The following is a 26,711-nucleotide window of genomic DNA, read 5'->3' on the forward strand; positions in this document are numbered from 1 at the left end:
GTCAGAGCTCACTCGTGAAATGCAAACAAATCTAGCAGTATATATATGTATCTGAAACGAAAAAACACATGTTTTGTATCTGAATCTGACGCACGGAGATGCAGATGCAGAGTATCATCAAGCGTCGTGCCATTCCATGACGGAGGAGATGAACAACCAAAATAATTTCACAGCACAAGACACTTTTATGTAAGGAAATATCATGATTTAACAAAGTCATCATCATAATGGACAGCTGTTGGTACAGTACTGAATACTGTACTATCAAACATCAGACAATTGAGGTTATCTGCAACAGCGTAGACGGAAACATCAACGCAGTCTGTTAATTGTGACGCCGAGTCAGAGGGAGACCACAACTACTCCTATGGTCATGTTTGGATCCATGGGTTAGAGTTAGCATTGGTTAGATTGGACTCAATTAATCCCAAAACATCGAAACAGGAGGGTTAGAGTTGGTTACATACATCTAACTCGTTCAAGTTTTGGGTTAGAGTTAGGTGAAGCCGAGAAAAAGTTATTTTTTCCTTTGCCGTTACAACACCAAACCCTAAATGTAGTGGAACTGCACGAGCATAGAGTATAGACATGAATATTATTAAGTTTGGAGTGAAACTAAAGTACGATTACACCAATGTTGTTATGACTTTTAAGTATATGAAGCTTTGAAAAGGAACGACGAACTAGTAAATCATATCCATGCCTTAGAGATCTAGTAAATGCTAAGAATGAGGCGCCCTGATCAACCCAGATTCAATAGATTGTGCGAGAAACGGGGCTGGGACGAAACATTTCACGGTACTTGGGTTGGAATTTGAAAACAATAACAATTTGTTCATACAAAGATGAAACGATGGAGAAGATCACTCACATGCACTTCGAGCTTCTCGATAACCGGAGCTACCGTGAGAAAAGGAAGAGAGTACAAAATATTGTTACCATCTTGGTAGCACATCCCACTGAAGCTGGCCAGAAGGAGATATCAACACTATGTACATACCGTCGGAATGTCTTCAAGCTTGATTCCTCGCCTTCCCTTGCCAATCATGGGTTTCCTTACTTGTTCACCATGGACGTGCTCCTCTGCCATGCTGGTACTTGTCAGACAGTTTCCCATGAAAGGCTGAAAAGAACATGGGGAAGATCCTCTGAATTTTCCAGAGTAACATTACTAAGACTCTGATGACATTAACAAGAGTAGCATAGGTCGATAGATCAAGTGCACGATGAATTAATATTACCCTAGACCTAAATGTTCAATGATGAAACCGAACTCCTATATATCATTATAGTAAGCAATTGTAACTATTACGGTGTTCTGGAGTAAAAGCTGATGCATCGTTCTGTATGGTAACGCGATTGATTTGAAAATGCAAACTTCTGGACTGGAGGCGGCCGCGAGGGGAAAAAAGTCCAATACAAACCTTGAACTTGTAGACGGAAGCTAAATCGAACCCTGAACTTACAATCTCAGAAATCAGTACACTAAACTTTTTAATCTCGGTCTATTTTAAACCCTGTGGGTATTTAGCTGGTATTCGCTGAGGTGGCAAGGGGGGGGCTGGTCATTAGGACGAATTGGGCTGGCCCATTAGCGCAGTCTCTCGCTCGCTCGCTCTCCTTTGGTTATTTTTTTCCTTTTTCTTTACTGTTTTCTTTGTTTTCTCGTTCGTATACACTTACGTGCAGCCGAGGAATTTTGTCACACTGCTGCCTGCTTGCATCGAAGAGACTACTGCGCATCTAGTTACACGTTATTATACTGTAGTGGCTTTCGGTGCTGAGAAATATATCCGTGTGGCGAGTCGTCGCAGGCTTAGTGGCGAGGCCGGCCGGTCGAATCTTCCATCTATGGCTTTTAACGTGCCTAAAAAATTTACGAAAATTTTCACATTTTCAATATTTGTTTTCCCAAAAAATTAAATTCGAAATTCATTGCTTCATTGTTTTCCAAAATACAAATAATTTATGAAAATGCAAAAACATTATTTTAAAAATGTGACACAAACACGTTTCTTGAAATTCATGAAGATTCTTAACATTTTACATTTTCTTGAATGCAAGAAAGATTTTTCTCGAATCCAACGAGTGTTATTATACATTGTATTTTTTCTGAGAACTATTATATATTGTATAAATATTTGTTTGGAGGAGCCCACACATTTGTCGTACGGCCCTTACAAATTTTATACATTTCAGTCTTTATTAATCGTATGCGCGACTTAAAAATACCTATTGTGCGAATTCAAAATACTGAAAAATTATATTTCGTAGCATGTGAAAAAGTGTTGGTGTTCTGAATATTTTTCATAGCATGTGAAAAACTGTTGGAGTTCCGAATGTTATTTGCCAATTGTGATTTTTCGAAAATTGTGATTTTTTTTATAAATACGAATAGAATTAAAAAATACAAACATTTTTTTGAAACAAAAATACGTAGAATTTGTGACAAAAATAGAAAACATAAATATTTATTACTTCTATTTTTTTTAAATGTGTGAACTTTTTTTAAGCTTCATAAATTCTTGTTGTTAGTGGGCCGGCCCAAATTCTGTCTGTGAGAGTAGCAGCCTAGCAGTTATCCCGATCGGGATTGTGGTATTGTCAGAATCCCGGTCGAGATTGTGGTATTGTCAGAATACCGGTGTGCCAAACGGGCGTAGGGTTGAAAATAGATCGGGATTACAAGTTCGGAGTAGCAATTTCAGGGATTCAAAGTTTAGGATTTGATTTAACTTTCGTCTACAATTGATGTGGCTCCTCGTGTTCCACAAGTTTCGCAACCACCGAGAAACTGGGGCGGCTATGTTGACGTATGGTTTGGTCTCAGAGGTCGCTGCGCCACTGTCGGAGTAATACCGGAGAGAGGTGGCGGCACATGCGTGGAGATGTTTGTTTTTGCCTTCTCATTTCAGGGAGGTGTGGGCTATGGAATAGGGACCGGAGAACATGATAGAGGAAGAGGAAGGAGCGAACAAAACTGCTTTGGATTGAAATCACTAAGTGTTTATACGGTAGTAGTTTCAGAAATTGAATTCTTGGATATGAGGATAATGATGACAGAACATTATGCTGTGAATTATTTCAGTTAACATCAACGTTGGCTCACTGGAAACTAACATTACAATTTAGAGTGGACACCATTTGAAATGTTAAAAGTCCAATAGTTATGCCTCAAAAATTTATTTTCTTTGTCCGAAATTACGTGTCGCTCAAACAGATACTAGTTACATTCGTCCGAGCGACAAATAATTTCAGGACAAAAGAATTAAGATTTATAGGGATTACATTTGTTCTCATGTAACGGATCACCTATAAATTAATCTGGACCTCCTCCGATGGCCTCCATGATGTGGAGGTGAGGATGACCACGCCCCCTCCCCCTAACCTTCAAAAGGGACCCCTCGTTCTTGTTAAGTTTAGTGTCTTGGTTGTGTAGGGGCAATGATATTTTCTATAGGAATAGTGTCGCACATGTTCGATCCCTGTCCTGGCGGTGCGTCTACCGTCGTTGGAGGACATGTGGAGGTTTGTCTCCTTCATAGGTTGTGCTGGTCTTCAGTCGATTTGTTTGGATCCAGCCTTTGATCGCATCTTTCATGTTTGATCCTTCCTGCTCTTTTTATCAGCGATGGATGTTGCTCTGATGCGTTGGCCATGTGAGACCTTAGCACGTCAACTTTCTAACTTTTTACTATAACAAATTTTGTCCGGCTCTCGTGAGGGAGGGGCGGTGTCGACCGCGTGACATATGATCCGTTGCATTTCATCCCATCTCGTCCTCTTCTCTTGGTTGTTCTTATTCCCTACTTCTAGTTTTTCTTGTTCCTTCTTCTGGGCGAACTTGTTTTTTGTCCTCATCAACTCATTAATCAAATTTTTTCATCGCCTTCACCTTAGTTTCCCTCTCTTTTTGGTCTTAGCTTTTCTGTCTTTCTTCCTTTAGGTCGACCTTTGCTCATTCCTTTACATCAACATCAAGTGTGCAGAGAGGAATTGACACACTTCCAGCTTTTGGATTGTCTTTATCATTCCTAGTATTCCATTTCTCTCGCTCTTCAGAAAACCACAACAATGTTGGAGGTCAGTTGGTTTTCCCTTCAACTTCGGCATTTGTTTGTACCTCTATTGGACTATTTCATCCTAAAACAAACAAATGCACAAATTGATGGGAGTGCTCTAAGTAATACAAATGTACCAATAAAAACAATAAGTTTACTTCCATATTAATCAAAGATGACACCATTACGAGAAGTGTGCTTCACTTGTTCCTTACAACCCGCCCAACGACTACACATATGTTGAATCATACCCATTGGTTTGTCCGAGATTTCAAACTCTGTTTCGATTTTCGGTCAAGATGATGTTGAAAAGGCTCCTCAACATGCTCCAATACATTGCCGCCGATTGATCTTTCCTGGCGATCACATCAAGAGAGATATCTTACCATGCTAGGACAATCACAACATCTTCATTGGGCTTAAAGTTGCTTCCCCAAATTGCCTTAATCTTTGACGAACCCAAGGCCTAGAATTGGTAAAATGCACCTCAAGATCGACATCATTTGCGTCGAAATAACCGGTCATACAACGGAGAAATGGTTCGTCCTTGATTATCCATCGACCCAAATTCAAAGAATCATCACTAAATAAAAAACATTGCACATTACCAAGAATTTTCACTGTCACCATTACTCACCCTGGGCATTCGGTATTTAGGTTATTTCGGTTCAGGTAGTTCGGTTTATGGGTAATTCGGGTACTTAAAAATGGGAACCAAAACTTTTTTCGTAAATAGAATTATAGGAGCCCGAGTTACCCTAAATTTTGGTTTTGGTCGGGTACCCAAAACCCCGAAATATTGGGAGCACAGATCAACTTTCGGTATGAATAATTTGGATAGTCTGGGTATTTCGAATAGTATGGCTATTTTAGCTAGGATGGGTAATATGACCGTGTAATAATACGATTAATAATTTGAGTAGTATCAATAATTTGGGTAGTATGAGTATTTTGAATTTTCTGACTGAAACCCGAATAGCTAAGAAATGAGAACCGAACCCTTACACAATACCCGAATTACCCGAGAATTAGGTAATTTGGTTCGGTTTGGGTTCGAGTGACGGGTTAGGGTATTCAAACGGCCAGGGGGAACTATTACATCGAATAAAAATCGAAAAAATGCATAGGTTGTATGTTCTTTTTCTCACCTCATCAACGTTGCAGACTCGGTTATGACTAGGAAGTCGTCCTAGTTTCACCCACCGCCGGGAAAAAGCGACATTGGAGAGGGCCACAAGCATCTAGTTTCCCCCATATTGTCCTTTTGTTCCTTTGGCACTGGCGGGGGGAGACTACGGCTTCCACGTTTTTTATAGGAGGAAACTCTACTAGCGGGCTAGCAGCTAACCCATCTGCCAATCTCGTCCTCTTTTCTTGGTTGTTCTTATTCCCCACTTCTAGTTTTTCTTGTTCCTTCTTCTCGGCGTACTTGTTTTTTGTCCTCATCAACTCATCGATCGATATTTTTTCATCTCCTTCACCTTTCCCTGTCTTTTTGGTCTTAGCATTTTTGTCTTTCTCCCGTCGGGTCGACCTGTGCTAGCTGTCGGTGCTTTTAGGAACCTTTGCTCTTTCCTTTACATCAACATCATCTGTGTAGAGAGGAATTGACCACTTCTAGCTTTTGGATTGTCTTTATCATTCCTAGCATTCCATTTCTCTTGCTCTTCAGAAAACCAAAATGTTGTTGGACGTCAGATGGTTTTCCCTTCAACTTGGGCATTTGTTTATATCTCTATTCGACTATTTCATCCTAAAGCAAACAAATACACAAATTCATGGGGGTGCTCTAAGTAATACAAACGTACCAATAAAGACAATAAGATTGCTTCCATTTAATCAATGATGGCACCATTACCAGAAGTGTGCTTCACTTGTTCCTTACAACCCACCTAGCGGCTACACATCTGTTGAATCGTACCCATTTGTTTGTGAGAGATCTGAGACTCTGTTTTGGTCTTCGCTCAAGATGATGTTGAAAAGGCTCCTCAACATGCTCCAATACTTTGCCGCCGATTGATCTTTCCCTACGATCGCATCAAGAGAGATATGTTACCATGTCGGGACAATCACAACATCTTCATCGAGCTTAAAGTTGCTTCCCTAAATTGCCGTACCCTTTGATGAACCGGAGGCGTGGTATTGGTAAAATTGTCTATTTTGGACGGAGTCATGTTCAAAATGAGGCAACGATGTACCTCGAGATTGAAATCATTTGCGTCGAAATCACTGGTCATACAATGGAGAAATGGTTCGTCCTTGAGTGTCGATCCACCCAAATTCAAATAATCATCACTAAATCATAAACATTGCACATTACCAAGAATTTCACTGTGACCATTACTCACCCTGGGTGTTCGGGTATTTAGGTTATTTCGGTTCGGGTAGTTCGGTTTGTGGGTAATTCGGGTACTTAAAAATGGAAACCAAAACTTTTTCTGTCAAAAAATTACCCGAACCCCAATTGCCCAAAAATTTGGTTTGGGTCGGATACCCAAAAAACCCAAAATATTGGAAGCACACATCAACTTTTGATATGAATAATTTGGATAGTATGGGTATTTAAGATAGTATGGCTATTTTAGATAGTCTGGGTAACATGACCGTGTAATAATATGATGAATAATTTGAGTAGTATGAATAATTCGGTTAGTATGGGTATTTCAGGTTTCTAGACTGAATCCTCAATAGCTAAGAAATGAGAACCGAACCTTAACCCGATACCTGAATTACCCGACAATTCGGGTAATTTGGTTCAGTTCAGGTTTGAATAACGAATTAGGGTATTCAAACGGTCAGGGGAACCATTACATATGATAAAAATCAAATAAAATGCATAGGTTGTACTCCCTCCATAAACTAATATAATAGCATTTAGATCACTATTTTTTCCTCCATAAACTAATATAATAGCATTTAGATCACTATTTTAATGACCTAAACGTTTTTATATTAGTTTACAGAGGGAGTATGTTTTTTTTCTCATCTCATCACCGTTGCAGACTCGGCATATGACTAGGAAGCCGTCCTAGTTTCATCCACTGCAGGGACATTTTTATATTAGTTTACAGAGGGAGTATGTTCTTTTTCTCATCTCATCACCGTTGCAGACTCGGCATATGACTAGGAAGCCGTCCTAGTTTCACCCACTGAGGGGACAAAGCGACAAAGTGACATTGGAGAGGGCCGCACGCATCTAGTTTCCCTCATCTCGTCCTTAGGGCATGTACAACGGTGGCATCAGCAAGGTGATGCCCCATACACTCCACATAGACTTTTTAATTGAAGCTACTATCCCAACCAACAATTGCTCAATGGTGGCATGATCCCTTTTCTATCCTGCCGTCGCTAGTTCTTTCCCCTTTCTTTCATTGATCTGTCCTAAGAAAAAAAGTTCACTACTCCACCCATCACTGTTTTAATGTTTTTGTCAGTGAGGAATCGGACTCCTCTGCAAAAGCCCGTCTGCCTCTCCAAGCACAAGCTGGACTGATTGCACGATGTGGCGGATGGGGCAGCCGTCCAGCATATGGCGTTGGTCATGCCCTTACTTTCCTTTGGCACCGGCGGGGGGAGACCACCGCTTTCACAGTTTTTATATATGAGAAAACTCCGCTAGCGGGCTGGCAGGTAACCCAACTGCCCAGCCAAGTGGCCCACTCCCGTCCTCAACTGCGGAGGTGACTTGCATATATCAATAGCTGATGTTGCACCAACTACGGAGATGACCTGCATTCTAATGTTGCACCAACTCCGGAGGTGACCTGCGGATGTGCCTGTTCATTACAATTCGTTAGTGCGTTTGGGTTGGTAAGAGTTGCGTGCATCAGAGATGAGGACTCGGGACACAGAATCCTCACTGCACAGGAAATGTATAAAAGAAGGTGGGTGCATGCATCGATGCGTTTGTAGACTGTGAATTGTCATACAGTATATAGGTAGGTATCATTACCAACCACCAAGGGTGGATAAGAAGGATAGCTCACAGAACCAAGTATGAGCAAGAAGGAGGCTATCATGGCCGCTGCTCGGTGCTCCTCTTTCCCGGCTCTCTGCGTGGTGGCGGTACTGATCGGCGGCGCTGGCGCCGCCGACGAAGAAGCAGGGCTCATCCACCTCCACTTCTACTTCCATGAGGTCAACGCCGGCACGCCCAACGCCACCGTCGTCAACGTCGCCAGCCTACACAAGTAAGCACCTACTAGCTCTGTTTGCATCTGCCGCTCACTGCTCACGTGGTTTTGTTTGGCGCGCAGGAACTCGTCGACGTTCGGGGACCTAAACGTGCTGGACAACGCGCTGAGGGCGGGGCCGGACCCGGCGTCGCGGCTGGTGGGCAGGGCGCAGGGCCTGGCGCTCCACGCGTCGCTGGACGAGTCCGGCGGGCTCACGGCCATCACCTTCGACTTCTCCGACTACGGCGCGTACAGCGGCAGCACGCTGGCGACGTTGGGCCACATCGGGGTGTCTGGCCCGGCGGAGCGGAGCATCGTGGGCGGCACGGGCAAGCTCCGGTTCGCGCGCGGGTACATGGTCAGCAGCCTTCTTAGCTCCACCGACACCTCCATCGTCGTCGTCTTCGACATGTACTTCACCCTGGCCCGCTGATTTCACGCGCGCGGAACGACTGGAGTACATTTCGAAGCAAGCTGTTTGAGAGTTGCTGTCATACACCCCTCTGTTTAAAAATAAATGTCTCAATCTTAATATAACTTTATATTAAAGCCAGGCCCAATCCTGAGATTTCGGGGGCCCGGGGCCAAAGTCAAACACGTGCCCTTTAATATAAGCATCAAAATAATCAATATACGTTTACATGAAATGTTATGAATAAATGTTTAAATACATCCATAAACAATATTCATATCAAATAACTTATAGGTATTATCTGAAAAATATCAGACATTCTTAGATGTTTGTTACGAAAGAGAAGAGACATATTTTATATAAAATCCTGCCGTTGAATGAGTAGTGACGTACTGTAGCCTCCGCTCGGAGTCCAGATAAATCATTGGTCACTGCATGTCGCACACAAAAATAAGCTGCATTGTGGTTACCATCCTCTGAGCCAAATTGAACTTTTGCTCGAATCTCGATCCCAAAGGAAATTGACCTCATGCTCGATGACACATGACGAACTATAACTTTGATATGGTGAAACCGACAATGAAGAATATTCTATAGCTTAAATTGTATGGTTTCATTTTGCGGCACTGATTTCCCGCAAGTACTAATGGATCGCTAATTCCCTGTTTTAGAAAGAAAAAATGGACAGCCTTTTTAGGCATACATGCATAAAAGGATAGCTTTTCTAATGGCACATAAAATGATAGTTTTTCTTGTCCTTTTGAGCAGAACATAAAAGAATAGTTTTTTTTTTTTTTGGTTTTGAGTAAAACATAAAAGGATAGCTTTTTTTGGCACAATAAAAGGGTACTTTTTTAGGATAGTAAAAGGATACCTTCTTTTGAAACAAAATAGGATAGCTAATTCATGCTGATGGGGTGTGGTCCGTGCCCAAGCCTGCTGTGACCCACCATTGTTTTTTATACATTTTTTTGAGAGCACCCACCACCCACTACAATTTGACAATCTACAGATATGTGCTAAAGAAAAAGTGACCCAAGGCCCGTCCGGTTAGGAGAAAACGTTTCGGCCTTTCTCTTCTTCGCGGAGACAAGAACGAGCTTCCAGGCTATAATGGCGCACCAGCAGGTTGTGGTAGAGGTTGAGATACTTATTTTAAAACGAAGTAAGTACTATACTAGTATCATAGGAAATACACTTTGGTTCCTAATTTTTTAATAATTAATTAAAAATTAAAATAGTTCTAAAATGTTTTTATACTAAACTTGACTTTGTTTTTCACTATTATTTAAATTTTCATAAAAAAATCAACATTGAATTTTGGACAAAAATATAAAACTTATTTTCTATTATAGGTCATTATTCACACTATATTAACAAAAAAATGTATTTTTCGAAAAGAAATCAAAGTATATATATTTTTGAATTTTTTTACAAAAACAATGAAAGGTCAAGTTTATTTTACAAATATTTTCGGATTTTTTGATTTTTTGTTGAATTGCTATTTTACTTTTGCATATAGGGTGTACATTAACATACACCCAGGTTTCAAAAGTTCTCCTCCTCTAGGATAGATCAATATGCGTATTATATTTTCTATACTAATATAAAATAACAGATTTGCTATTTCACATTTAGATGTGAAATAGTATCTCACATCTAAATCTAAGACCATTTGATCAAAGGCTTTAAGATTCACATTTTTGTGCGTACAAGCTCGTACGAAGCGGTGTTTAGTCGTTTCCAGCTCCCCCATTTTATGTGTTGTTCTTTGGGCCGTTCTGGTTTTGGTTGTGTTCCGTTTTGGGCTGCAGTTCTACACATGTTGGGCTGCGATGCTCAGCTTTTTTGTTTTTCATTTAGAAAGCGATTGGCAAGTACTACCTCCGTCCGGAAATACTTGTCGTTGAGATGAATGTATCTAGACTTATTTTAATTATATATACATTCATTATATACATTTTTAGGACAAGTATTTTCGGACGGAGGGAGTAGGTGCCAAGATGTTCTGGCTTTTATCGAGTGGACCGTTGGACCACCTATTCATTCGTTTGTTCTATTGAGCCATAAAAATACGTGAAAATAGGTCAAATATACTAAGTTTTTTATTTTTTTGATAGCTAAGTTGGATTGGCTAGTTGTGTGTTGCGCCGAGCTGGTGATGTCATCCGCTTTAATAGCACCCACGGGTCGATCCGCGTTGGCTTCAATTTGTTTCCTCTTCTCCAACGATGCTAGCACGTGCTAATGGTTGAACCAGTTTCATTTTTTCTTTCGGTTGAGCAAAAAAATGACCAGTTCGATCGATTTTGTCAGAATCATTTGCGGAATGGTGTGATTAGCTTATAAAACCAATGAGTCCGCTGGTTCTGGTTTCTTCACGTTTTTTCCTATTTTTTCATTTTTTAATTAATGTTCACTGGCTTTTTCAGTAAATAGTTTTTTTCCTTTTCATTTTATTAATCATCCTTCTCTTTCAAAAAGTGTTCGGAATTTGTAAAGTTCTTTGTTTTAAAAAAAAATGGGATTTCTAAAAAAAAATGTTAGAAAATATAAAAAACTCACGTTTTACAAAAAAAATGCAAGTTTTAAAATATGTTCGTTCTTTTTGGAAAAAAAAGTTAAAAAGTTTGAAACGATGTTTCTTTTGGAAAAAAATTGTTCACAAATGCTAACCACCTCCAAGGAACTCTAGACCGCAAGCTCACAGCTAGACTACAATCGTTTCCAAATCCATAGACATGAAGATGCCGTGTTTAATTGGTAACAGAAAAAGTCACAGGCAGGATTCATCCAGCCAGATTAGGCCCCAGCCAGAAGTCCGATCGCTAGGTGAGAGATCACGCAACGTGATTACTACTCCCTCCGTTTCTAAATATAAGATCTTTTAAAGATTGCATTACAAACTATATACGGATATACATAGACATATTTTAAAATGTAGATTCACTCATTTTGCTCCGTATGTAGTCTTCTAATGAAATCTCTAAAATGTCTTATATTTTGGAACGGATGGAGTAGTAGCCATTGGAGCAAGGCCTGCTAGGGAAGGACGTGAGTGTCAAACAAATAATCTGAGACAAACAAACAAAAGAGGATCACAAATAATGCTGATGTCATACTTAGATGTGAGGTCTATCTTACATCCAGATGTGAGATACTATCTCATATCTAAGTATGACATCAACACTAAGGTCATATATCTAGGTTTGTTTTACTAGCAAAATGACCCATGCGTTGCCACGGAAATAAAAACATAATCTCCAATGATAATGACCATATTATGTTCACATATCATCGTTTGATTTAAAAAATTTGTGCATAAATGCAAGAAAATGTTTATTCTTTCAAATTTATTCACAAGCTGAAGCAATCTTTAGATTTTTTATGTTGGAGGATGTTATTTTAAATTCATGAACATTTTTTGAAACGCATGAAGTTTTTCTCAATAAACAAACATTTTTATAAATCAGTAATATATTTATTAAATTCATGGCGATTGTTTTCGAATTTGCGAAAAATAAAAAATCCGGCGCTTTTTAGAATCCTATTTTTAATTGAAAATAAAAATTCGTCAGCATTTTAATTCAAAATTCCTATTTTTTTTTAATTTGCAAAAGTTTTTGTAATTCTAAATGATTTAAATTATAAATATACAAAAATAGAACGGAAATTTTAAATAAAAAAAATAAAATATCAAAACAGGCATTAGCTATTTTTAAAATTTTATGACATTTTTCAAATGCATTAACATATTTTGAATTAGAAAGCATTTTGTTAAATGCCTTTAATAATTTTTAATACATGGAATTGTATTTGAGATCATGGACTTTTTTTATTGTACAAAATTTTTTCGAAAATTGCAAACATTTTATTGTATATGCGAGCATTTTTTACAAAACTCCGAGCAGTTTTTGAAGTCACAAACATTTTAGTTTTTTAAATATGTTGATTTATAATTTTCAGTTTATTAAAATTTTAAATATTATTTGAAGTTTAAATTATTTAAAATAAAAAAACAAAACGGAATTGAAAATAAATAAAGAAACGAAACTAAAACCAGGCGTCTGTGCATGGGCAGGCCCATATGGTGTGTTGGATAATCTACCAGCATGCAGAGCATAATATAGGAGGTTTTTACATGGGCCGGCCCAGTCCAAGATTTTTCGCTTTGTGAAAAGTTTTCTATTGTTTACCGGTGGCATGGTGGATAAATAATGCAAACTTTAGGGGTAATTTCCAAGACGGACCACCAGAAACCTAATTTGCTTTATTATTAGGAAGAGATTTACTAGCAAAAGTGCCCGTGCGTTGCAACGCAGGAAAAAAATTCTTCAGTGATGATGACCACATTATGTTCACAAATCATTGTTTGATTTTGAATTTTCGTGCACATATGCAAGAAATGCTTCTTTTTTAAAATTTATTCACAAGTTGAAGCAATCTTCACATTCTTAAAAAAATATCATAGTTGTCAAAAATCTGGGTAATTCAAAGAATTATTCTGAATTTCAAGATTATTTACCAAACATACAGTAATAATCCGATCCACCCGACAGTAAATTCTTCAAAATTCACACGGGTATATTGTCAAAAAGAATTAGAAGCATTACTGTTTACCTACATACCTTAGATACTTAGTGAACATTTTGAAAGATATGAGAACATTTTCATAATGAGAACATTTTTTACAATTTACAAACATTTACTAAAAATAATGGACATTTTTTATAGTTCGAACGGGTTTTAAGTATTCTCTTCTGAATTGGTAAACAATTCTAGAATAGACGAACGTATTTTTTGAAGTTAGAGAATTTTTTATATTCACGAGCATTTTTTGAAACGCATGAATATTTTCTGAATAAGCAACACTTTTATAAATCAGTAATCTATTTTTTAAATTCATGGACATTGTTTTGGAATATCCGACAATTTTACAAAAATCCTGAGCTTTTTTTGAAAATTATAAAAACATGAATTAAATATTTTCCAAAATTTAGGATATTTTTAAAATGCATTAACATATTTTGTAATTTGAAATATTTGTGTTAAATGTATTTAATAATTTTTATTACATGGAATTTTATTTGAAATCATGGACTTTTTTGTTTCACAAACGTGTTTTGAAAATTGCAAACATTTTATTGTATATGAAAACATTTTTCACAAAAACCCCGAGCAGTTTTTGAATTCACAAACATTTTATATTGTTTTTAGTATGTTGATTTAAAATTTCTAGTTTCTTAAAATATTAAAATTTATTTTAAGTTTTAAATTATTTAAATTTGAAAATTAAAACGGAACAGAAAATAAAAATAAAACACGGAACTAAAAAAATAGACGCATGTGCATTGGCCGGCCTAAACGGGTTTGATGCATGTTCTCCCAGCATGCACAGCGTAATATAGGAGGTTTTTACATTGGCTGGCCCAGTCCATGATTTTTAGCTGTGAATCGCTTTTTTATGACTTACCGATGACATGGTGGGTAATTTCTGTCAATTTCAAAGACAATTTTCATGACGTACGGACAGTGCCGTCCTTTAATAGTAGGTATAAATTGTTTTTTACTTTTGGCTGTTGTCCTCTGGACCTGGCAGCAACTAGTTAGCGAGCGCTCCTTCGAGAGCTTTCCAGCGATCGCTCCCACGCGTCGTCATTTGGCGTGTGCTCAGCCGCCGTTATGTGTCGCGTTCTGAGCATTTTCTTCGTATTTTATTATTTTTATTTTTTCATACGTGTTTTTAGCTTTTTAGAGTGGTTTTTTCGCACGGCTGTGCCTCTCAGAAAGAGGAAAAATACGTTTTCTGCTATCTTTTTTCTTGCGAGAAGCACGGTTTTGCTCTCGCGAGAGGCACGAAAGAGAAAAAGAATGTGTTTTCTGCTCTCTCTTTTTTCTGCGAGAGGCATGATTTTGCTTTCGCGAGATGGCTGTGCCTCTCGGAAAGGAAAGAAAACGTGCTTTCCTAGATTTCTTTTTGAACACTTATTGGGATCGCTAAGCAAACATTCTCATGGGCCAGGCCCAGCGTGTCTCTCACACTCGCTCAATTTATGTAAGTGGTCGCTAATCCTTATACGCTAGCGTACGTAGTATGAGTTGTTTCATATTATTTTTTTTCATTTTTTCCTAGATTTCTTTTAGCTTTTTTCTTTGAATACTTTTTTTGTATTTTAAAAATTAAAATAATTAATACAAAAAATGGAAGTAGTAAAACCCAAGAAAAAGAAAATAAAAAAATAAAAGGGAAATAAAAGAAAGCATAACCTAGAAAGAAACGAAGACAATAAAAAATAAAAAGGGAAATAAAAGGAAAACGAGTGATAACCCAAAAAAGTAACCGATAAAAATCAGAATATTTAAAATATAATAAATTGGGAAACATTTTTTTTAGAAATTAAACAAAAAATAAAAAAGTAAAAGGTCGGGTCCTAATTGTCAGTCGGGGTGTGATTGCAACTGGGACAAAAATATGATCGGTCCCTAGTTATGAGTTGAGATTGAGATTGCAACTAGGACAAAAAGAATGTCGAGCCCTCGTTGCAAGTCAAAGGTGAACTTGCTACTGGAACAAAAAAGTTGCGAGTCGAGGGTGAACATGCAACTAGGACAAAAATACTCTCGGGGCCGAGTTGCAAATCGAGGGTGGACTTGCAACTAGGTCAAAAGGTTTGGTTTCAGTTACGAGTCGACGATGAACTTGCAATTGAGACAAAAAATACAAAAAAATGTTGGACCCCACATGCGAGTCAAGGGCGGACTTAGAACTAAGAGAAAAATAAAGTTCGGCCTCAAGTGCGAGTCAAGGGTGTGATTACAATTCGAAGAAAAAGAAGGTCGAGCCCCAGTTGCGAGTCAGGTATGGACTCGCAACTGAAAAAACCTCGGGCCCCAGTTACGAGTCGAGTGTAGACTAGCAACTGGAAAAAGAGGTCAGGCTTCGAGTTGCGAGTCGAGGTTGGACTTACAACTGAAATAAAAAATAGATTAGGCTCCTGTTGCGAGTCGAGGATGAACTTGCAACTCGGAGAGAAATTGTCGGACCTCATTTGCAAGGCGAGGGTGGACTTGCAACTAAAAAAACGAGTTACAAATTGGGAGTGAACTTGCAACTCACGCAAAAAGACTAAACCCAATTACATGTGAAAGTTAGTGAGGAGAAAAGGTCATGAATTGAAAAAAAGGACAAAAGAAAAAGTTAAAAACAAGAAAATCATGAAGTGAAAAAGTTCACGATTTCAGACACACAAATGAAAAAGGAAGAAAAAAACATAGTCGTGAGCCAGCTCCCACACGTGTGCATGCACCATATTCGCGAAAACAAACGAACAAGTGCATGGTCCAAGACTTTAACTTACAATGACTCACGTCCAAGGCAGTTGCCTATCTCAGTTGGAACCCATAATGGAAGTCCGGCCGAGGTTTTCAACATGGCCTCAAACGATGTGAGCAGGGCCCTAAGCCGGTCCCGATTGGCCCGTTCATCCACTTCACAGGGCGTGCCACAATCTATGAACGTTTCGAACTACTGCGATTTCCGGACTGAGAACAGAGTAGTTAATAGGCTGAGAGAGCTCGAGTTACCGGAGACCAATTTACGGTAGTAGCTAGTCTTGGAACACCAACATAAGATCTCAGGTCCTAAGTGGGGCGTCAATGAGACAACCCACCATGCACTCCTACATGGCCTCTCATCGCTACCTTTACCAAAACAGGTCACACGCTTAACTCTCATTAGTAGGACATGTTCATTCCAACCCATCATAAAGATGGTCGAACCAACTCAACTCTAAGCATAGCAAGTATAACACGGTAATGGCACAACATGGCTCAAGCATCTACCAGGTATGCTAGGTTGCTTTGTTTAGCTATTTACTGTGACAATGATAGGTCATGCAAAGGAATGGGTTCATCTACCGTAACACAAGTAACAGTTAAATCATCTTGTCCTAATGCATTCAAATGAGAGCAAGAGCTAGAGAGTGGGTTTGTATTGGAATGGTCAGGGGGGTTGCTTGCATGTTGATCAGAAGAACTCAACTGTACAAATTAAGCATGGAAAATGCTTCACAATGATGCATGAGTATGAAATGTTAACATGTTGCTCAAAAAACTTAATGCAATTGGTCACAAGTTAAATGGAAGTCATTTGATCCATATAGATCAATTCTAACTCCATTCATAAGCATTTAAATGCTTTTAATGAATTTGACATAGACATTGTTTATAAGTTGTTCAAACATTCCTGAAAATGATACCATCATATTCCTTGGATTTTTCGATAGTTTTTCATATATAATTTATTTCATTTGGAGCTATATATATTAATTTCTATGAATTTTTTAAGTTTAGGTTATTTTCTGGAGTTTTACTAAATTGATTTAATCCAGAAAAACACTAAATACATCAGCATTGCGTTAGGCTAGCGTCACCGGTCAAACGCGCCAGGTTTGGGTCAAACCTGACCAACGGGGTCCACTGTCAATGACCCAGGGGTTAATCCCGCTTAACCCATGCTGACAGGGGGTTTGACTCACTTCTGGGGCCCACTGTCACTATCACGGGGGTTAATTAGTGGCTAAGTGGCCGGCCACGCCGGCAACCATCGGAGTTTGGACGGCGGTGACCAAACCCGCGGCGGAGGTTCGTCGGAGTTGCTCAAATCGGTGTTAGAGGGCATCATTTTGCATTCGGTTTGTGGCTACGGCGAGCTGGTGAAGCGCCTCATCGAGCAGGGGCAACAAGGGGTGCTCGGATGGCTGGAGCAGGCGTTGGCGATGAGTTATGCGGCAACGGCGGCTCGGACATGGTCGGGAGCAGGGCTGCAGGGCATGGGGAGGCCAGCTGAAGAGCTTGCCCAGCTCATGGAGATGTGTTGAGCACATCATGCGTGGCGAGGGCTCACAGGGGCTTAGGCCACGACGACGACAAAACATGGCGACCGGAGCTCTTTAGAGCATCTAATTAAAACATATACATTGAAACTATAAAATTTAAATGCAATAATAAATGTGATCATAACCGCAACTAAGGTACCAATTGATCCAGCGGCATAATGATACCAAGCCTCAATATGAATGACATATTTTCTAATCTTCAAGCGCATTGTATCCATCTTGATCTTGTGATCGTCGACTACATCGGCAACATTCAACTCCAATATCATCTTCTCATCTTTAACTCTTTGTAATTTTTCAAGTAATTGTTTTCTTTTTCAACCAAATTTAACTTGTCAACAAGAATTTCTATGTCGGTTGGAATTTTCGGTTCACATACCTCTTAAATTAAAAAAACTATGTCACGTTGGTAGACATAATTGTCATAAACACTAAATAAAATATATAGTTATAAAAGATAACATATACCACATCCGAATCATAGCATGACGAGGGCCGACGGAGGCGGATACCAAAACCATCGCGTTATATAATAAAAAAACAAAAATGAAAGTAAAAAAATTACACAAGTATTTATCTAAATCATACAAGTAAGAACTTTTTTCTTTTAGAAAGTAGATAAGAAGAAGAGGCTAGCCACGGTGGTGCCGGCACCGAGATAGGCGCGGGCGATCGACGACGGTGAGGACGGGTATGTTAACAGGACGGACCGCTAAACCTAGACAAATCTTGAGGAAAATGGAGCTTGGACAAGGAGCTTCGAGAGGAGAAAGCTTAAGTGTTGCTTGGGCATTTCATCGAACACCTCATGCGTATAGGAGGTGAGCTAGAGCATCACAAAGCTATCCCACATCCGGCCGAAAAAACAGAGCAGTGCACCACAAAGCTCGCGGGGAGGGGGTATATATAGGCCAACTATTAGTACCGGTTTGTGGCTGGAACCGGGACTTAAGGCACCATTTGATCTCGGTTCCACACACAAACCGGGACCAATGGTCGTGGGCCAGGAGCGAGGACCATTGTTCTCGATTCGTGTTTGGAACCGGGACCAAAAGGGTCAGACGAACCGGGACCAATGGTCCACGAGGTGTCCGGCCGGCGCCCCGGCCTCTAGAATCGAGACCGAAGCCATCATGGATTCCGGTTCGTGAATGAACCGGGACTAATGGGATTTCAACCCTGGACCGAAGCCCCGTTTTCTAGTAGTGATGTATGGTTCTATATTTGTGCATCACTAACTGTAATGAGTCCAATATATCAATTCATGAACTTATATTCGATTTATATATCTATATGTAATTTTTCATCAGACTCATGGTATTATTCATGTTTTTGCAGGAACGACCCAATATTGGCACAAGTGAAGTGGGAGATCTAACCTTCCTGTTTCCTTTGCTTAAGAATGGTATGACATCTCCAAGTAATGTTTCGTTTCTACTTCAGGCGGAAGGAACACATCTTAATGAAAATACTATAGATAAGTGCGACACCGAGGGCATTCTCCATTGCCATGAGACGAGTGACATCAAACTCTATGACCATGTATGTTTGTTTTTATTTTATTCATATTGAATTTGTATATGGCATGGCATCATGCGATCCACTTTCTTCGTAGGGAATATTAATCCTTATTTGTTTTGTATATGATATAACTGTCAGCTTTTTTATTCTTTTCTCCCGAACTCGCAACTTTGCACGTCACCGAAAATCTATCATATTTCGCTGCTGTGATTATCTCATCTGTATTTTTTGTAAATAAACATGCCGCAGCAACGCGCGGGAAGTTATCTATTTGCTAAAACGATGTGATTAGGATATCATATGTAAACATACATTTCCGCAACAACGGCAAGTTATCTACTTTCTTTATACCTAAATAATTATAGTTAAAAAGAACTAAACTAATTTTATCTACTTTCTCTATACCATTTTTAGCGTCGCCTTGTAAGAGTGCCATGACTCCCGAATGCTATATGTGGCACACAGTACCTTTGTGTCGATCGGGGCACATGCCACGTACGCTCGAAGTGGAAGAGTAGGAGTACAGCGTGCTTGTGATCGGTTGTACTACCATACGCGAGGCGAGTAGGCAGGACAAGCAGAGCAATATTCCTTGTGGTCCGGTTAATGGTCGCCGGGGCTATTTCTGGCAATGGTCACCATCTCACTGCCCCCTTGTGCCGTTGTGCGGCAAAAACTATGACACGCCACGCCACCACTGCGTCGTGAAGCTCGTACTGAGGTGCCCTCCACTCCACTGTTGTTGCGACATTGTTACTGGCTTTATATGTCTTCATGGTGCCACTCTCCACTCCACATGCATGCTCTTTGATGCACGTCAAGCTTTCTTGGTCGTGCCACCCATCTTGTAATGCAGGAGCGAGCATTGGAAACCTCTCGATCGGGGGCCCCGAATGGCTGCTGCATTGCCTCAAATGAACTAACTTGTCCTTGTATATCCATTTTGCACAGAGCTCTGACTGCCATGTGTTAGAATATACGATGTCGTTGTAATCTCAACCTCCTTTCCTATCTCCTATTGTATTCAAACTCTTATACTTATCCCTTGCACAACAAGGCAACCTATCAATATAAACCAACGCGGCTCCCCTCGAAGGAGTAGGAACGCTTCATCACTAACACCATGGTCATGTTCTGGCGCGCCTGGGCGTGTTGCATCCAACGCTGAAGTCGCGGACGGCGGGACCGCTTGCTGCGGTGCGTGACGGCGGTGTAGGTCGATACCGGAGCCGACTGCTGGAGAAGAAGAATGCCGCGGGCGCCGACACGGAAGTGCGTAGCCCCACGACGGGGAAGCGCCTCGACGTCGAGAGGCGCATCCCGAAGCCACGCCGAATCGTCGACGATGAAGGAGAGAGCGCCGAAGAAGATCTGGTGACCCATGCTCGAATCTCCACCGGACGACATGACGAAAGGAAGTAGTCGCAAACTCGCCGGAAGTCGCTTAGACGCCTGCCCCACGGTGGGCGCCAACTGTCGTGGGTATAAGCCTGACAGTAGATGTGTAGGGTACGAAAAGGATGGGCAGAGTCCCAGCTACGGCGAGGTTGTATGAGTTCAGGCCCCTCTACGGTGGAGGTAATAGCCCTACGTCTCAGTGCTCTGGGAGCTTGTTGTCGAGTGGAATATGGAATACAATGATTTTCTAACCCCTGCACCAGAGGGGGAGGGTGGCTTATATAGAGTGCGCTGCCCTCCACAACGGTTCTGGTACAGGGGTGGAGTAGTGGCGATTGAATGCGTACGTTACCGGTAACGTACGTCCTAAATGCTAATAAATGCACAGGGAAACGTACGACCGTTTCCCTCCAGGGGGGTTATGATGTTCCGAGTGGCAGTCAGTCGGTTAGTTGGATGTTCTCCAAATGCTAGTCTCCGACTGGATGGTCGAAGACCTGTTGCCGACTGGACGATGGGGACTCCTTAATTCAGTTGGAACTGACTAAGGGCCTTGTCCCTTATGAGGGGTAGTCCTTGGATAGGACTTACAGGGCAGGCCTATGACCCTACCCTAGGACTATAACCCCATCATTAGTCCCCGAATGGATTGGGGTTGGAACGGCGAAGCGATGCTTGAAGTCTGGATCCGACTGGAACGGATGCGACTTTGGCGTTGTCTGCCTCGATCCATTTTTTCTTCTCTGACCAACGATCCGAGTGGAAATCTTTGTGGAACAAACTGTCGGAAACCGAGTGCTTCCAGGGTATCTCTTGACATGACCAGTCAACTGACAGCAGCGGATTTTCCGGGATCCTCAAATTTCGGTTTCCGCGCGCTCAGCGGGGATGACGCCAGCGCGCTCGAGTAGCGCCTGACGCGTCGATTCTCGCGCCTTCAACTTCTCCACTGATATCGCCGCGGTCGGTAGGGGGATAAGGTTTCGGGGCCACCTGCCAGCGACCCAGTCGGAACCTTACTTAAATCCCAGCGGCAAGGGTTTTTCGTTACGCCCGCCGGATCTTTTGCCTTTGCTTCGTCCTCCTCGCCGCCTCCAGCGCACCTAACTTCTCCACTCCTCCTTCTCCTCCGCGGATTCGCAACTTCCGCCATGACCAAGGGTCAGACCAGCAAGATGGAGGCGAGGAAGAAGAAGGGGAAGGCGGCGGGTCCTGCTCAGCGGCGGCAGCGGCCGTTGCCGGCGGGGTGGATCCAAGGCGACTTCCTCCCCTCCACGGTGACGGAGGGGGATCTGCTGCAGCTCGTGGAGGACGGGATGATCGTGCACAAGTCTTGGAGGCTGCCGGCAGAGAATGAGGTCGAGCCGGCACCCCGGGAGGGGGAGCGCGTCCTGCTGCTCAGCCATGTCTATCGAGGTTTCTCTCTGCCCCCGCATCCTGTCTTCAAGGGCATTATGAACCACTTCGGGGCACAGCTTCATCACTTTCCCCCGAATGCTATTGCCCATCTCTCTGCTTTCATAGTTATGTGCGAGTGCTTCATCGGCTGCCCTCCCCATTGGGGGTTGTTCAAACATATATTCTCTGCTAGATCTCAAACTATCAAACGACTCAGTCAGTCAGATGATAAAACACATCTTCTCCAACTCTGCGGAGGCTTAGGTTTCCAGAAAAAGAGTCGGAGTAGTTATCCTGCTCTTCAGCTGAGTGAGTCGGTTAGGAACTGGCAGTCGACGTGGTTCTACTGCCAAGACGTTGCCTGCCCGAATGCCTCGACAGGGTTGCCTCCTTTTAGCTTAGATCGTCCCGCTCCACCTAAGCAGCTCGCGCTCACAAAGGCGGAGAAGATCGACATCCAGCCCCTGGTCGACGCACTCATAGGCGTCGTCAGAAGGGGGGTCACCGGCATGGATTTGCTGGAGACTTTCCTTGGTCGGCGCATACAACCACTGCAGGCTCGCGACCACGCCATGTGGCACTACGCGGGGCCCGAAGACTCCACTCGGACCAACGTCTTGAGCGTGACCGAGGAGAAGGTGGAGTCGTGGGTGCTCCAGATCATAGGCGCCTGCGAGAACCCCAGAGGGTCTCGGCGAGTGAGGGCTTTCAGCGCGGACAATCCTCCTCCGAACCAGGTGAATACCATTTGTCGAGTGCACGTATCTGTTTTAGTTTTATCGCTTTCTTGAATCTCTGCCTGTCGTTTGATGTCACCGACTGTTTTTCACGCAGAAGTGGACCAACTGGTTTTCTCCTGTCTCGAACGGGAACCCGGACGAGGAGGAGGAAGAAGGCAGCCAGGAGGGCAGTGTGGAGAGCGGCGAGTATGTCTCCGACAATGGGGAGACGGAGGAGGAGTCTGGTGAAGAAGAGGAGGATGACGAAGAGCAGGACTCGCCGTCTCCGCTGCCAGAGCACCGGACCAAGCGCCGACATGAACCTGCGGTTCCTTCGGCCCCTCCGGCATCCTCGAGTGCTCCGCCTGCTGCTCCTGTGGTTCCGAGTGCTCGGAACACCAAGAGGGCCAGGGACGCTGCTGTCGAGCCCGTGGGTCAGCCTTCCAAGGCGGCCAAACCGAGTGGGTCTAAACCTCGGAAGGCTTTGCCGCGGATAAGGGTCGTCGTTCCTGTCACCTCGACGTAAGTGCTCTGTTCCTTCAACTTCTTATGATATTCGGTTGAACTCCTGTTTGAAGGTCGAATGAATTTCACTCGACAGGGTTGCCACCTCTGCCACCTCTCCGGCGCGCCAGGAGGATGATCCCATGGACGCGGACAACGTCGTCTCGTCCCAGCCAGGTGCGTTGTAGTGACTCCGAGAGTGTTATACTATCGCGACGCGAATTCTATCTTAAGTCTTGCCTCTTTCTTTTTCTGAGATCTCGTGCCGTTCGGTCTATCAGGGGCGATTTGCGTGGACGAGGGCGACCAGGGGAGACCTGAGCAAGCCGCGGAGCCTGTTCTTGAGGCTGCCCCTCCAGTCACTGCTCTCGCCGCAGACGTGCTGCCGACCGAGGTGATGCCGCCGATTGAAACGGCGCTGGTGGCTGATGAACCTACTGGAGCGGGTCTTGGGATGCCCCAGGAACTTCCAACGATGCCAGGCTCGTCGAATGTCGAGTTCAACATCCAGCGTCTCCCGGAGGAGCAAGTGGGAGCGGCCAAGGGGGCCATGGTGCAGGCGGAGCTGATGGCGGGAGAAGCCAAAAAAGCATACGACTCCATCGCATCCCTGTACCAGCGGAGTTTGGAGCTGCGGGAAGATATCCGAGTAAGTGGGCTAGTAAGTATTTACTTTTCTCTTGTAACCCACTGGGTGTTCTCGGTTATCGGATGATGTTTGCGATGGGTTCACTCTGAGTGAACCCAGTGGGTATAGTCCCCGAGACTTCTGTCGAGTGCTTGCACCGGCAGTTGTCTTTATACATATTGTCTTTGCCTTGGTCAGATCTGGAAATAATATGGTCGACTGCAAACAGTTGTGGCAGTCGGGGTGCACTTACTGTAAGAGTCTCCGAGAGTAATTTTATTCAGTTAGGGTAGTATGAGCCTCGTAGGCGTAGGTGGTAACATGTATCTCAATAGGGCGGGCCTGCTTGAGTTGCATGCCAGTGGGGTCACTCTTAGTGAACCCACTCGGTGTAGTCCCCGAGACCGCTGTCGACTGCTTGCGTCGGCAGGGGTCTGAAGAACTTAGAGTTTTATTGTTGAATTGTCTGATTGTCTCTTGGTGCTGGCTGGCAGAAAACTTGTGAAATGGGGACAACATATGAGACTCTGAGGGTGGAGAAGATTCAGTTTGCTGGTGAGCGGGATGCGACACTGCTTGCAATGGCTGGTATGAAGGAGGTTCTGGCGGAATGAGAGAAGTCGTTGGAGGAGGCTCATGAAGCGAACAAAGTGCCGACTGAGGAAGTTGAGAAGATGGGGAAACAAAGGACTGCTCTGATGGGACAAATGGACGTGCTGAACAAACGGTGCAGAGCGCAGGAGAAATACGTCAGTGACTGGGCTCGGCAGATGATGACGCGTCTGGCTGGTAAGTCCTGCTTTTTCCGAGTGGTTGTGGTATGTGCGTCACACTCGGCGTTTATTGTTTGCTTGTCCTGTTGTTGCAGATTTTTGCATTGATGCTGAAGCTGAAGTAGCTGATGTGGAGCGGTCGATTCGTGAGAACATTCCACTCGGCGAGGACGCCAATCGAGATCTGCTCGCAGCACACATTTGCGTGGGCAAAGTTGGTCCTTTCATCGGTCGACTGAGAGAAGTCATCGGCCGGATCGACAAGGAGCTTTGGCCGGAAGATGATTCGTGGCAGGAGATGGAGAACTTGATGAGTCGACTGGAGGAGGTCCCCAACCGAGTGCAGTCATGGAAGAAATCGGCGGCTCGCTGTGGTGCAGATGTTGCTCTGTCCTTGGTCCGAGTGCATTGTAAGGAGGCGCGCGAGGAGAAGCTGAAAGCGTTGAAGGTCGCCAACACGAAGAAACTTCGATTCGAAGACTTCATGGAAACCTTCCTTGAAAGTGCCACCCGCATCGCCGACGGAATCGACCTGGACACCTTCGTGGAGCCCTCCAGTCCTGGCGCTACTCCAGACGACGCGTTAGAAAACTTGATCCTCGGTATGCCGAGTGTTGATTTGTAAGAAACTTTGGCCACTGTTGTTGGCCGTCACATTCTTGTTTCGGTGTGGGTAAGCTTGATCCACACCGAGGCACTATCTTTGGTTGAACTTTGAATCGAATCTTTTGCTCTTCTGTTGCAATTTTGACTCGAGTTTTTGTTTGGCGTTTCTTGGTGAAGCCAAAGGCAAACATTCGTAACATGTCAGTTGTCTTGACATCTGCATGAGCCTCATTGAGGGTCCGTGGAATTTCCGATTGGATCTGTATTGTCACCAAGTGGATCGGTAGGATCGCCGCTAGGTTGTCGAGTGCGACTATCAGGTCACACTCGGGGCGAGTTGGTATTGATGTAGTTGTCAGTTGTTTTGACATCCACATGAGCCTCAATGAGGGTCTGCAACTCATGTAGTTGTCAGCTGTTTTGACATCCATATGAGCCTCAATGAGGGTCTGCAACTCATGTAGTTGTCAGTTGTTTTGACATCCACATGAGCCTCAATGAGGGTCTGCAACTCATGTAGATGTTAGTTGTTTTGACCTCCACATGAGCCTCAATGAGGGTCTGCAACTCATGTAGTTGTCAGTTGTTTTGACACCCACATGATCCTCAATGAGGGTCTGCAACTCATGTAGTTGTCAGTTGATTACCCGAGTGTACCTGTAGGATACAGTCGAAGGCATGTGAGTGCTTAGGCGATTCTGCATCGCATCTAAGTCCCCGAGTGTGGCGTTAAGTGCACACTCGAAGAAAGTTAATACTTAGGCAATTCGTGATCGCAGCTAAGTCCCCGAGTGTGACGTTAAGTGCACACTCGGAAAAAGTTCATACTTAGGCGATTCTGGATCGCAGCTAAGTCTCCGAGTGTGACGTTAAGTGCACACTCGGAGAAAGTTCATACTTAGGCGATTCTAGATCGCAGCTAAGTCTCCGAGTGTGACGTTAAGTGCACACTCGGAGAAAGTTCATACTTAGGCGATTCTGGATCGCAGCTAAGTCCCCGAGTGTGACGTTAAGTGCACACTTGGAGAAATTTCATACTTAGATGATTCTGGATTGCAGCTAAGTCCCCGAGTGTGACGTTAAGTGCACACTCGGAGAAAGTTCATACTTAGGCGATTCTGGATCGCAGCTAAGTCCCCGAGTGTGACGTTAAGTGCACACTCGGAGAAAGTTCATATTTAGGCGATTCTGGATCGCAGCTAAGTCCTCGAGAGTGACGTTAAGTGCACACTCGGAGAAAGTTCATACTTAGGCGATTCTGGATCGCAGCTAAGTCCCCGAGTGTGACGTTAAGTGCACACTCGGAGAAAGTTCATACTTAGGCGATTCTGGATCGTAGCTAAGTCCCCGAGTGTGACGTTAAGTGCACACTCGGAGAAAGTTAATACTTAGGCGATTCTGGATTGCAGCTAAGTCCCCGAGTGTGACGTTAAGTGCACACTCGGAGAAAGTTATCACTTAGGCGATTCTGGATCGCAGCTAAGTTTTTTTATTTTTGAGACTGGAGTCTGTGACCGCGGAAGAACTTTGAACCTGCAAAAAACTCAATCTGCTTTATATTATTTCACCAATACTTGTTCTTTACATTTCTTCAATCGACGGTCACGTGTAGAAACGCT

The 26,711-nt window shown here is 42.9% G+C and overlaps 1 protein-coding gene across 1 annotated transcript; it reads left to right on the forward strand.

Annotated features, from left to right (window-relative positions):
• Nucleotides 1-7,950: 7,950 nt before the first annotated feature.
• LOC123409989 (pterocarpan synthase 1-like) lies at nucleotides 7,951-8,804 on the forward strand. The gene is made up of 2 exons (XM_045102860.1): nucleotides 7,951-8,251; nucleotides 8,318-8,804. The coding sequence occupies exons 1-2, from the start codon at nucleotides 8,058-8,060 to the stop codon at nucleotides 8,667-8,669; spliced, it is 546 nt and encodes a 181-aa protein (XP_044958795.1). The 5' UTR covers nucleotides 7,951-8,057; the 3' UTR covers nucleotides 8,670-8,804.
• Nucleotides 8,805-26,711: the final 17,907 nt, after the last annotated feature.

This window comes from Hordeum vulgare, chromosome 7H (genome assembly GCF_904849725.1).
Source record: "Hordeum vulgare subsp. vulgare chromosome 7H, MorexV3_pseudomolecules_assembly, whole genome shotgun sequence".
Classification (NCBI taxonomy): Eukaryota; Viridiplantae; Streptophyta; class Magnoliopsida; order Poales; family Poaceae; genus Hordeum; species Hordeum vulgare.

What these genes read in the sequence shown, in the direction of transcription:
- LOC123409989 (XM_045102860.1), top strand. Translation starts at nt 8,058, where the DNA reads ATGAGCAAGAAGGAGGCTATCATGGCCGCTGCTCGGTGCTCCTCTTTC. An exon ending in AACGTCGCCAGCCTACACAA is followed by an intron (nt 8,252 to 8,317) that starts GTAAGCACCTAC and finishes TTTGGCGCGCAG; the next exon opens with GAACTCGTCGACGTTCGGGG.